Source organism: Kogia breviceps, chromosome 17 (genome assembly GCF_026419965.1).
Source record: "Kogia breviceps isolate mKogBre1 chromosome 17, mKogBre1 haplotype 1, whole genome shotgun sequence".
NCBI classification, from domain to species: domain Eukaryota; kingdom Metazoa; phylum Chordata; class Mammalia; order Artiodactyla; family Physeteridae; genus Kogia; species Kogia breviceps.
Window position 1 is genome coordinate 36,895,503 of NC_081326.1, and position 13,339 is coordinate 36,908,841.

The 13,339-nt window shown below is 36.2% G+C and overlaps 1 protein-coding gene across 6 annotated transcripts in view; it reads right to left on the reverse strand.

Moving 5' to 3' along the window:
- The window catches only part of TRIQK (triple QxxK/R motif containing), a 99,656-nt gene that overhangs the window by 13,269 nt on the left and 73,048 nt on the right, over positions 1–13,339 (reverse strand). For 2 of the 6 annotated variants that reach the window (XM_067017290.1, XM_067017289.1), the window contains exon 4: positions 12,728–12,972. The exons of the other annotated variants lie outside the window; for them this stretch is intronic. In XM_067017290.1, coding sequence (XP_066873391.1) covers positions 12,728–12,809 — 82 coding nt within the window. In that variant the 5' untranslated portion in view covers positions 12,810–12,972. The remainder of the gene's footprint in view (positions 1–12,727; positions 12,973–13,339) is intronic. 6 annotated transcript variants of the gene reach the window in all.

Consider the following 13,339-nt stretch of genomic DNA (forward strand, 5'->3'; position numbering starts at 1 on the left):
TTCTCTAAAATAACTACATATTATATCTTAAACTTATGAGACATATTTATAATAATGAAATGCCACCTTTTGTATGTTTAAAATAAAGTTGCAAAATTAATATTCTAGTAAAAATTCCATGATATGGAAAACAGTTTTTATGGCTTAGTAAGAATATAGATTCTATTATCCATTATGTATAGGTCTTAATAATAAATATATATTTAGATGACTGCATTATTAATATTGCCAATACAAATAGAAAATTTCTCTGAAATCATGACATTGAAAGTTAAAATTCCTTCAATACAATCTGAGATTCTTAATAGAGAGTGTGTGCTTCTATCAATATCTCATTATAAAGCTTCTCCCTTTGCATGTAAAATCTAAGATCATTTTGGGGAAGAAATATAAAAGGCTTTCCCCAAATATGCTAATGATACAGCTAAGTAATGAACTTGGAACAATAAAACATATTAACTTTCGTGTTAATGCCTGGACTTACCATAACTTATATAAGGGAAAAATACACTTAGAATGTGTGAACTTTGCTATTTATTCTATAATAGAATTTAGTAATTTTGTTTCAAAATTAATCTGGACTTAAGGCTGAAAATTGGGCATTTCAAAATAAGAAACATTAAAACTTGCATTTTTACACAGGAAATCTGTACTATAAAACTGCTCTTTGAACAAATATTAGCAACTGATTAACAAACCTCTATGAGTATATACACATAGTTATTGAGTACATTGTGAAATCTCTGACCTAAGGTTACTTTGGCTAGCAAGTAACAAAATATTGTTATCCATAAGGAAACAAAAAAGTTATACCTATGTGTTTATATATCTATATATAGATATATTATTACTACTATTATTATTATTATTTTTACCTGTATCCAAGCTCTTAATTGCATGAGACATTATTTTTTATGGTTAGCAGATAGAGTTGCTAGAATCTTTGAGAATAGTATTGTAAATACTGTAACATCAGGACATATCACCAATTATAATTTTTCTTAGTTAACCTTGTGCCTAAGCATAACTGAAAATGTTCACTTATGGTCATAAGAATTCTTATATCTTATTTTCTTAAACAGTGCTTTCATTCATTCATGAAAAATTATTGAGCACTTACACTATATAGAAAACAGTGTTCACGGTACTGAAAATAAAATAGTTTGGCAAAACAGACCAAATGCCTATTATCTTGAACCTTGTAAAAAGATGGATAATAAGCAAACACAAATAATGGTTCAATTTGCTAGGTAATGAAAAGCACTAAAAATAAGAATACATTTGGCAAGCAGCAGAAAACAAAGAAGAGAGATGTATTGTTTCAGATAGAGTGGTTAGGGAAGGCCTTCTTGGTAATATCACTTGACATTATCATTTGATGTCACTTAACCTAATACTTGAATGACATCAGGGAGGAAGTCATGTGGATAACTGGTGGAAGCAATTCCAAATACTGGGAACATATTAAGTATAAAGATTCAGAAAACAGTAACTTCTGGAGGAGGCCAAAATGTCACTGAAGTCTCCCAAGTCAAAAAGAGAGCTTAATAGGTAATAAAAGTTAAAAGTTCAATTTCTGATGTCAGGCTCAGTGGTCCAGAACCAACTGTCAATATCTGAGTATATAGGCTCAAATGATAACCTTGGAAATAGGCAGGGTCTTCAGCTTGGTTCCCTGATATGTTATGTGAGAGCTTTTGAAAGTAAGAGTGAAGTAGAAATATTAATCCCCTTGCTTACTAAAATGGTAAATCAAAGGGAATGCATATTCCTGGAGAAGTTTCAGAAACTGAGTATATCATCAAAAACAAAATATGTAGTTACACTGATTATTTTCGCAGATCTATTTATTTCCTCACTGTGGCTAGTTGGTCTTGGAGACTGAATACAATTATATATAAACTTATGGTAGACTTTTTTTACTGTACTTACTGTAGCAGAATATAAATGTCCTTTGCACATAGTCACAACTAGCTAATTAATCTAGCCAATGCATTTTTCTAGATTCTGATCACAGATACCACAAGAGACTATCTTGTGCCTTTACTGGAAGGGACAGCAGTATACTTACAAACCTGCTTTTAACCTGTATCAACTCTCCATCTGTTATAATCGGATTCCAATGGACTAACTGCCTCACCAACCTGAAATATATCACAAGGACAATAAGACATAAGCCCTGGAGAAGATATGAAAACTGCCTGAGATTCCTCATTCATAACTATATCTATATCTATCTATATCTATATCTGGGAGAAGAAAGAACATTTTGTCAAAAATACAGAGACTTATCAACTAAATCTGATTCATGGAAGTCCACTGATTTAGAGCATGTCAATGTTATCTCCAAGAAGAAAAGGTCAACTTGCTGCGCTTTGTGCTCTATCTACCATTAAGAAGGGAACATAGGTACAACTTCTTAAGAAATTGGCATTACTTGATAATGTCACATATCCATACCTATAATCCAACATTTTTCTACTGGGTATATATTGTAGAGAAAAACTCTTGCACATGTGAAACAAAGAACAGACATGTCTGAAAATATTTATAGAATCCTCATAATAGCATTCATAGGAAAAAAAACTGAGAATCATGAATTGTCAAAATGAGTAGAATAGATAGAAAAAAATTGGTATAGTCATATAATGGAATGCTATAATGCATAGAAAATGAATGAACTATATCAACATTCATCCATAAGAATAAAACTCAAAAATATGTTCAATAAGAGCAAGTTACATAACAATATATACAGCATGATTTCATTAATATAAAATTCATAAACTAAAAAATATATATTGTTTAATACATATCTAGGTAGAAAATTCATAAATGGAATTAATACAAAATCAAGATAGTGGTTATCTCTCACAGGTATAGAGGCATAGAGGGTGTAGCAATTGGGAAGGTGTATAAAGAGGCATCTAAGCTACTGGTATATGTCTAATATTTAACCTAGGTGATGGATACATGGTTGCTCATGTTGTTAATTTTTTTAATCTAGATGCATATTTTATATATGTAAAGAACCTGAAAAGCAGCTAAGACATGATACAATAAAAGGTTCTCCAGTAGATTGCTGTACAAGCTCCTCTACTTCTTAGAACTTATGACATGGCATAGTCAATGGAGCCTGAAGTGCTTTAAGCTAACTGAGACATAGAAACAAGCCTTTAGCAGGTCTCAATTAAAAAGAAGTGGCAGTCTCTAGGGTTTTGTAACAACACCATACATCCTTCAACAGGTAACAGCTGCTAAAAAACAACTCCTGGATTGCTACCAAGCTCTGATGAAGACTGCCTACCTGGTCATGAGATTCAGGGACCATCTGGCCTGAGCTATCAGTCATGAATTGGGGGTTATCTAATTCAACAAATCATAAAATTGTGTGTACTGTTTTAGTAGTTAAAAAATAATCTATGTGGATGGTTCATTATAATATGCTGCACCAGCTGGAAGTATACTGCCATCTTTGGAGGTGGTCCTAAAACACAATTTATAAGGGAAATCCTCCCAGTGCCCAAAGTTTAAGTAGTACATTTTGTTGTGTACTTTACCTAGAAAGAGAGGTAACCTAAAAAAAATGCACAATATTAGTTTTCCTGAATTGGAATCTGAGTCTGCTACCCAGTCAGTTTGGATTATTCATGCCTACAAGTAAACAGTAAAATGGGGACTCACAGTGTTGGCTGGGATAATTGATGCTGGCTATCAAGGAGAAAATGGTTTGTTAATAGATCGTGAGGGCCAAAAGGAATATGGAAAGATGTGAAGGAACTCTTTGGTTAATCCCGTGTACTAGCATGGCCCATGGTAGAATTTAATGAAATTTATGTACAGTCAACTGTAATCTAGAAATGATTTAACATATACAGGAAGATGTGTGTAGGTTATACACAAATAGAGTTGACCCTTGAAAAATGCAGGGGTTGGGGCACAGACCCCCTGCAGTCAAAAATCTAGTACAACTTTATAGTCAGCCCACTGTATCTCCAGTTCCACATCCATGGATTCAGCTAACCCAGGATCTTGTAGTACTCTAGTATATATTTATTGGGAAAAAAAAGTGTGTGTATAAGTGGGCTCGAGCAGTTCAAACTCATGTTGTTCAAGTGTCAACTGTAATTCACCATTTTACTTATATAAGGGACTTGAGTATCAGGATTTTGGTATCCATGGGGGTCCTGGAACCAATCTCCCATGGATACCAAGGGTCAACAGTGTGGTATGTAAATATACATGTAGAAGAAGTCCCATTTGGAAGATGGCGGAAGAATAAGACATGGAGACCACCTTCCTCCCCACAAATACATCAGAAATACATCTCATGTGGAACAAATCCTACAGAACAACTACTGAAGGCCAGAAGAAGACCTCAGACATCCCAAAAGGCAAGAAACTCCCCGAGTACTTGACTAGGGCAAAAGAAAAAAGACAAAAGAATAGGGACGGGACCTGCACCAGTGGGAGGGAGCTGTGAAGGAGGAAAGGTTTCCACACACTAGGAAGGCCCTTTGTGGGCAGAGAATGCAGGTGGCAGATGGGGGAAGCTTTGGATCCATGGAGGAGAGCGCAGCAACATGGGTGCAGAGGACAAAGCAGAGAGATTCCCGCACAGAGGATTGGTGCTGACCAGGACTAACCAGACCGAGAGGCTTGTCTGCTCACCTGCCGGGACATGTGGGGGCTAGGAGCTGAGGCTCCAGCTTCAGTGGGATCCCAGGGAGAGGAATGGTGTTGGCTGCATGAACACAGCCTGAAGGGGGTTAGTGTGCCACGGCTAGCCAGGAGGGAGTCCAGGAAAAGGTCTGGAACTGCTGAAGAGGCAAGAGACTTTTCTTCCCTCTTTGTTTCCTGGTGCACAAGTAGAGGGGATTAAGAGCACTGTTTAAAGGAGCTCCAGAGACGGGCGTGAGCCGCAGCTACCAGTGCAGACCCCAGAGATGGGCATGAGATGCTAAAGCTGCTGCTGCCGCCACCCAAAAGCCTGTGTGCAAGCATAGGTCACTATTCACACCTCCCCTCCTGGGAGCCTGTGTAGTCCACCAAGGCCAGGGTCCCGTGATTCAAGGACGGCTTCCCCAGGAGAACACACGGCATGGCTCAGGCTGGTGCAACGTCATGCTGGCTTCTGCTACTGCAGACTTGCCCTGAACTCTGTACCCCTGCTTCCCCCCACAACCGGCCTCAGTGAGCCTGAGCCCCAGGCTGAAGCAGCTGCTCTTTCAACCCTGGCCTGTCTGAGTGAAGAACAGATGCCCTCAGGCGACCTACATGCAGAGGCAGGGCCAAATCCAAAGCTGAATCCCAGGAGCTGTGCAAACAAAGAAGAGAAAGAGAAATCTCTCCCAGCAGCCTCCTTAAATCCCAGCACTGAATTAAATCACCACAGTCAACTTGATGTACCCTGCATCTGAGAAATACCTGAACAGACAATGAATCATCCCAAATTCAGGAGGTGGACTTCGGGAGCAACAATAAATATATATATTTTTCACATTTTCTCTTTTTGTGAGTGTGTAGGCGAATGCTTCTGTGTCTGATTTTCTCTGTATAGCTTTGCTTTTACCATTTGTCCTGGGTTCCGTCTGTCCATTTATTTTTGTTTGTTTGTTTGCTTTTTTGGTAAAGTTTTCAGTGCTTGTTATCATTGGTGGATTTGTTTTTTGGTTTGGTTGTTCTTTCTTTCTTTCTTCTTTTAAATTACTTAAAAATTTTCATAATTAATTTTTGGTTTTATTTAAATAACATTTTTATTTATTTACTTAATTCTATTTTAGATTATTTTATTTTATCTTTTTCTTTCTTTCCTTCATTGCTTCTCCCTTTTATTCTGGGCCATGTGGAGAACAGGCACTTGGTGCTCCAGCCAGGTGTCAGGGCTGTGCCTCTGAGGTGGGAGAGCCAAGTTCAGGACATTGGTCCACCAGAGACCTCCCAGCTCCACGTAATATCAATCAGCGAAAATCTCCCAGAGATCTCCATCTCAACACCAAGTCCCACCTCCACTCTACAAACAGCAACCTACAGTGCTGGACACCGTATGCCAAACAACTAGTAAGACAGGAACACAACCCCACCCACTAGCAGAAAGGCTGCCTAAAATCATAATAAGGTCACAGCACAAAAAACACCACCAGACGTGGACCTGCCCAGAAGAAAGACAAGATCCTGCTCCATCCAACAAAACATAGGCACTAGTCCCCTCCACCAGGAAGCCTACAAAACCCACTGAACCAATCTTAGCCACTGGGGGGCAGACACCAAAAACAGTGGGAACTATGAACCTGCAGCCTGCAAAAAGGAGACCCCAAACACAGTAAGTTAAGCAAAATGAGAAGACAAAGAAACACACAGCAGATGAAGGAGCAAGATAAAAACCCATCAGGTCTAACAATTGAAGAGGAACTAGGCAGTCTACCTGAAAAAGAATTCAGAATAATGATAGTAAACATGATCCAAAATCTTGGAAGTAGAATGGAGAATATAAACGAAACGTTTAACAAGGACTTAGAAGAACTAAACAGCAAACAAACAATAATGAACAAAACAAGAAATGAAATTACAAATTCTCTAGAAGGAATCAATAGCAGAATAACTGAGGCAGAAGAACGGATAAGTGACTTGAAAGATAAAATAGTGGAAATAACCACTGCAGAGCAGAATAAACAAAAAAGAATGAAAAAAAATGAGGATAGTCTCAGAGAGCTCTGGGACAATACTAAACCACCAACATTCGAATTATAAGGGTCCCAGGAAAAGAAGAGAAAAAGAAAGGGACTGAGAAATATTTGAAGAGATTATAGTTGAAAACTTTCCTAATATAGGTAATGAAATAGTTAATCAAGTCCAGGAAGCACAGAGAGTCCCATACAGGATAGATCCAAGGAGAAACATGACAAGACACATATTAATCAAACTGTCAAAAATTAAATACAAAGAATAAATATTAAAAGCAGCAAGGGAAAAACAAGAAATAACATACAACAGAATCCCCATAAGATTAACAGTTGATCTTTCAGCAGAAACTCTGAAAGCCAGAAGGGAGTGGCTGTACATATTTAAAGTGATGAAGGAGAAAAAGCTACAACCAAGATTACTCTATCCAGAAAGGATGTCATTCAGATTTGATGGAGAAATTAAAAACTTTACAGACAAGGAAAAGCTAAGAGAATTCAGCACAAGCAGACCAGTTTTACAACAAATGCTAAAGGAACTTCAATAGGCAGGAAACAGAAGAGAAGGCAAAGACCTACAATAACAAACTCCAAACAACATACATATTAATAAATAGCTTAAATGTAAATGGACTAAATTATCCAACCAAAAGACATAGACTGGCTGAATGGATATGAAAACAAGACCCGTATATATGCTGTCTACAAGAGACCCACTTCAGAACTAGGGACACATACAGACTGAAAGTGAGAGGATGCAAAAAGATACTCAATGCAAATGGAAATCAAGTGAAAGCTGGAGTAGCAATCCCCATATTAGACAAAATAGACTTAAAAAAAAGACTATTACAAGAGACAAAGAAGGACACTACATAATGAACAAGGGATCAATCCAAGCAGAAGATACAACAATTATAAATATTTATGCACCCAAGATAGGAGCACCTCAATAAATAAGGCAAATACTAACAGCCATGAAAGGAGAAAGTGACAGTGACACAATCATAGTAGGGGAATTAAACACCCCACTTTCACCAATGGACAGAACATCCAAAATGAAAATGAATAAGGAAACACAAGCTTTAAGTGATACATTAACAAGATGGACTTAATTGATTTTATAGGACATTCCATCCAAAAACAACAGAATACACTTTCTTCTCAAGTGCTCATGGAATATTGTCCAGGATAGATCATATCTTAGTGCACAAGTCAAGCTGGTAAATTTAAGAAAATTGAAATCGTATCAAGTATCTTTTGTGACCAAAATGCTATGAGTCTAGATATCAATTACATGAAAAAATCTGTAAAAAATACAAACACATGGACGCTAAACAATGCACTAGTTAATAAGCAAGAGATCACTGAAGATATCAAAGAGGAAATAAAAAAATACTTAGAAACAAATGACAATGAAAACACAATGACCCAAAACCTATGGGATGCAGCAAAAGCAGTTCTAAGAGGGAAGTTTATAGCAATATAATCGTACCTTAAGAAACAAGAAACATCTCAAATAAACAACTTAATCTTACACCAAAAACAATTTGAAAAAGAACAAAAAACCCACAAAGTTAGCAGAGGGTAAGAAATCATAATGACCAGATCAGAAATGAATGAAAAATAAATAAAGGAAACAATAGCAGAGATCAATAAAAGTAAAAGCTGGTTCTTAGAGAAGATAAACAAAATAGATAAACCAATAGCCAGACTCATCAAGAAAAAAAGGGAAAAGACTCAAATCAATATTATTAGAAATGAAAAAGGGCAAGTAACAACTGACACTTCAGAAATACAAAGGATCATGAGAGATTACTACAAGCAAATATAGGCCAATAAAATGGCCAACCTAGAATAAATGGACAAATTCTTAGAAAAGCACAACCTCCTGAGACTGAATCATGAAGAAATAGAAAATATCAACAGACCAATCACAAGCACTGAAATTGAAAATGTGATTAAAAATCTTCCAACAAACAAAAGCCCAGGACCAGATGGCTTCACAGGCGAATTCTATCAAACATTTAGAGAAGAGCTAACACCTATCCTTCTCAAACTCTTCCAAAATATAGCAGAGAGAGGAACACTCCCAAAATCATTCTACAAGGCCACCATCACTCTGATACCAAAACCAGACAAAGATGTCACAAAGAAAGGAAACTACAGGCCAATATCACTGATGGACATACATGCTAAAAATCCTCAACAAAATACTAGCAAACAGAATCCAACAGCACATTAAAAGGATCATACACCACAGTCAAGTGGGGTTTATCCCGGGATGCAAGGATTCTTCAATATATGCAAATCAATCAATATGATACTCCATGTTAACAAATTGAAGGAGAAAAACCATATGATCATCTCAATAGATGCAGAGTAAGCGTTCAACAAAATTAAACTCCCATTTATAAGAAAAACCCTCCAGAAAATAGGTATAGAGGCAACTTACCTCAACATAACATAGACCATATATGACAAACCCACAGCCAACATTGTCCTCAATGGTGAAAAAAATGCAAAAATTTCCACTAAGATCAAGAACAAAATGAGGTTGCCCAACTCTCACCATTATTATTCAACATAGTTTTGGAAGTTTTAGCCACAGCAATCAGATAAGAAAAAGAAATGAAAGAAATTCAAATCAGAAAAGGAGAAGTAAAGTTGTCACTGTTTGCAGATGACATGACACTATACATAGAGAATTCTAAAGATGCTACCAGAAAACTACTAGAGCTAATCAATGAATTTGGTAAAGTAGCAAGGTACAAAATTAATGCACAGAAATCTCTTGCATTCCTATACACTAATGATGAAAAATCTGAAAGTGAAATTAATAAAACACTCCCATGTACCACTGCAACAAAAAGAATAAAATATCTAGGAATACACGTACCTAAGGAGACAAAAGACCTGTATGCAGAAAATTATAAGACACGATGAAAGAAATTAAAGATGTTACAAACAGATAGAGAGATATACCATGTTCTTGGATTGGAAGAATCAATATTGTGAAAATGAATCTACTACCCAAAGCAATCTACAGACTCAATGCAATCCCTATCAAAGTACCACTGGCATTTTCCACAGAACTAGAACAAAAAATTTCACAATGTGTATAGAAACACAACAGATCCCAAAGAGCCAAAGCAATCTTGAGAAAGAAAAACGGAGCTGGAGGAATCAGGCTCCCAGACTTCAGACTATATTACAAAGCTACAGTAATCAAAACAGTATGGCACTGGCCCCAAAATAGAAATATAGATCAATGGAACAGGATAGAAAGCCCAGAGATAAACACAAGTGCATACATTCACCTTATCTCTGATAAAGGAGGCAAGAATATACAATGGAGAAAAGTAGCCTCTTCAATAAGTGGTGCTGGGAAAACCAGACAGGTACATGTAAAAGAATGAAATTAGAACACTCCCTAACACCATACACAAAAGTAAACTCAAAATGGATTAAAGACCTAAATTTAAGGACAGACACTACCAAACTCTTAGAGGAAAACATAGGCAGAACACTCTATGACATAAACCACAGCAAGAGCCTTTTTGACCCACCTCCTAGAGAAATGGAAATAAAAACAAAACTAAATATATGGGACTTACTGAAACTTAAAACCTTTTGCATAGCAATGGAAACCATAAACAAGACGAAAAGACAACCCTCAGACTGTGAGAAAATATTTGCAAATGAAGCAAATGACAAAGGATTTATCTCCAAATTATACATGCAGCTCAATATCAAAAAAAAAAAACAAAAACAAACAAACAACCCAATCCAAAAATGGGCAGAAGACCTAAATAGACATTTCTCCAAAGAAGATATACAGATTACCAACAAACACATCAAAGAATGTTCAACATCATTAATTATTAGAGAAATGTAAATCAAAACTACAATGTGATATCATCTCTCACCAGTCAGAATGGCCATCATCAAAAAATCTATAAACAATAAATGTTGGAGAGGGTGTGGAGAAAAGGGAACCCTCATACACTGTTGGTGGGAATGTAAGTTGATACAGCCACTATGGAGAACAGTATAGAGGTTCCTTAAAAAACTAAAAACAGAACTACCATACGACCCAGCAATCCCACTACTGGCTATATACCCTGAGAAAACCATAATTCAAAAAGAGTCATGTACCACAATGTTCATTGCATCTCTATTTACAATAGCCAGTACAGGGAAGCAACCTAAGTGTCCATCAACAGATGAATGGATAAAGAAGATGTGGTACATATATGCAATGGAATATTACTCAGCCATAAAAATAAATGCAATTGAGTTATTTGTAGTGAGGTGGATGAACCTAGAGCCTGTCATACAGAGTGAAGTAATTCAGAAAGAGAAAAACAAGTACTGTATGCTAAAACATATATATGGAATCTAAAAAAAAAAAAGGTCATGAAGAACCTAGGGGCAAGACGGGTATATAGATGCAGACCTACTAGACTTGAGGGCATGGGGAGGGGGGAAGGGTAAGCTGGGACAAAGTGAGAGAGTGGTAGTGTATATATGGACATATATACACTACCAAATGTAAAACAGATAGCTAGTGGGAAGCAGTCTCATAGCACAGCGAGATCAGCTTGTTGCTTTGTGACCAGCTGGAAGGGTGGGATAGTGAGTTTGGGAGGGAGGGAGATGCAAGAGGGAAGAGATATGGGGTTATATGTGTATGTATAACTGATTCACTTTGTTATAAAGGAGAAACTAACACACCACTGTAAAGTAATTAGACTCCAATAAAAATGTTAAAAATAAATAAATATACATATATTTCTATTTTTAAAAAAGGGTCAACTGTGTGACTTTATAACAAGAATCACTTAGAACCTTCAGGAATGAAGATTTGTGTTACCCACTAATGGCAAAGGACTCATCAAACTAAGATTCTTGCTAGAGATAAGACAATCTGGAATGAATATTGGAGAAGGAAGGTCATAAATTATAACTACTATGACCAGCTAGAATACTGACAATTATAACCTGAACCTATAGTTCTTCGCTTGCTCCTAGAGTGTACTGTCCATCCTCTGTACACAACCAATTTCTCCTTAAAACAGCATTATAAAAATTTAAATATTTCTGTCTCGTCTTTTAGGCTGGATCATAATAGAAAAAAGAAGAAAGAATAAAAAGACTAAATATTACTTAAGATCCTAGACTTGGAGATTAACAGTCCCTGGGTTGGTTGGAAATTATCTGGGTCGTTGTTGAGGATCTTCTTAGATACTCTTCAGGATTGTTTTCATGATAAAGGACAGAAAGCCAACTTGAAATAACATGAAAATGAGAGAGAAAGGTTAATTGATTACTTCTTGATTCCAGGAGATAAGAGAAGAATAAGAGTTTATTTCTTGTTTCACTGTGGATTCATGGCTATTTCCAACCCTGGCTCACACGTTATAAATCTAAGAGCAAAGTGGAATGGATACTTTTCTTTGGGATCATTTTAATCATCCTTATGCCCCAGAAGATTATCTCTCAAGTTACTTCTAATGACAGAAAACTAAGATTCACCTAATAATATGTGTGTAGTCCCCAATTCTAGCAACTTTAACAAAATAAACTAGTCTGTCTCTGATTTCTCCTGTTAAATATAAATTGAAAACATATACTTGACAACTCATTGTACATAATCACCAGAATTTCCTGTTTCAAGTCTTAAACAGGGATTATAAATATCAACTAAGAGCAAAATAATAACTAAAAAGAAAACATTGATGTAAAAGAATTTTTGAATTATGCCTGAAGTTTTTGATAGCAAAGATAATACCTACATTCTCATAATTTTTATTTATATATACTTTGCAAACAATCTGTGTAGTGTCTGCTTTTATAAACAGAATACTTTAAAAAGCCATTTTCATTTATAATTTCTAATCAGTAGATATTATATATGTTAAAAATTCCTTTCTTATTCAGTATAATTTAAATATATTTAACTTTAGCATTGGCACTGTTTCTATAAAGAATCACAGGTAGATATAAGAACATTTTTTAAAAATAAATTTATTTATTTAATTATTTACTTTGGCTGTGTTGGGTCTTCATTTCTGTGCAAGGGCTTTCTCTAGTTACAGCAAGTGGGGGCCAGTCTTCATCGCGGTGCATGGGCCTCTCACTGTCACAGCCTCTCTTGTTGCAGAGCACAAGCTCCAGACGTGCAGGCTCAGTAGTTGTGGCTCACGGGCCCAGCTGCTCCGTGGCATGTGAGATCTTCCCAGACCAGGGCTCGAACCCGTGACCCCTGCATTGGCAGGCAGATTCTCAACCACTGCACCACCAGGGAAGCCCAGAACATATGTTTAATAAAGATCATATTTTGGTACCTCAATATTATCACTTTCCATTCTTCATATTACATTAATTTAGGAAAGAATAATTTATATGCTCTATTTAATTCGACATAAAAACCTACATTTATGTCATGAATTATTTTATATTTAAAGTAATAGTCTGTGTTAACTGTGCCACAGTTTTACTGACAGTTTCCTTAGTTTAATAAAAGAATTGATTACTTAACTGCTTTTTGCTTTTTAATTCCTTAGTTTTGCCCAGAAACAACACTGCATCTTTGCCCTTTGTTGATATTGCGGCCTAAGCACATTATCATGTGAATATCTGGTTATTGTTTTATAAAT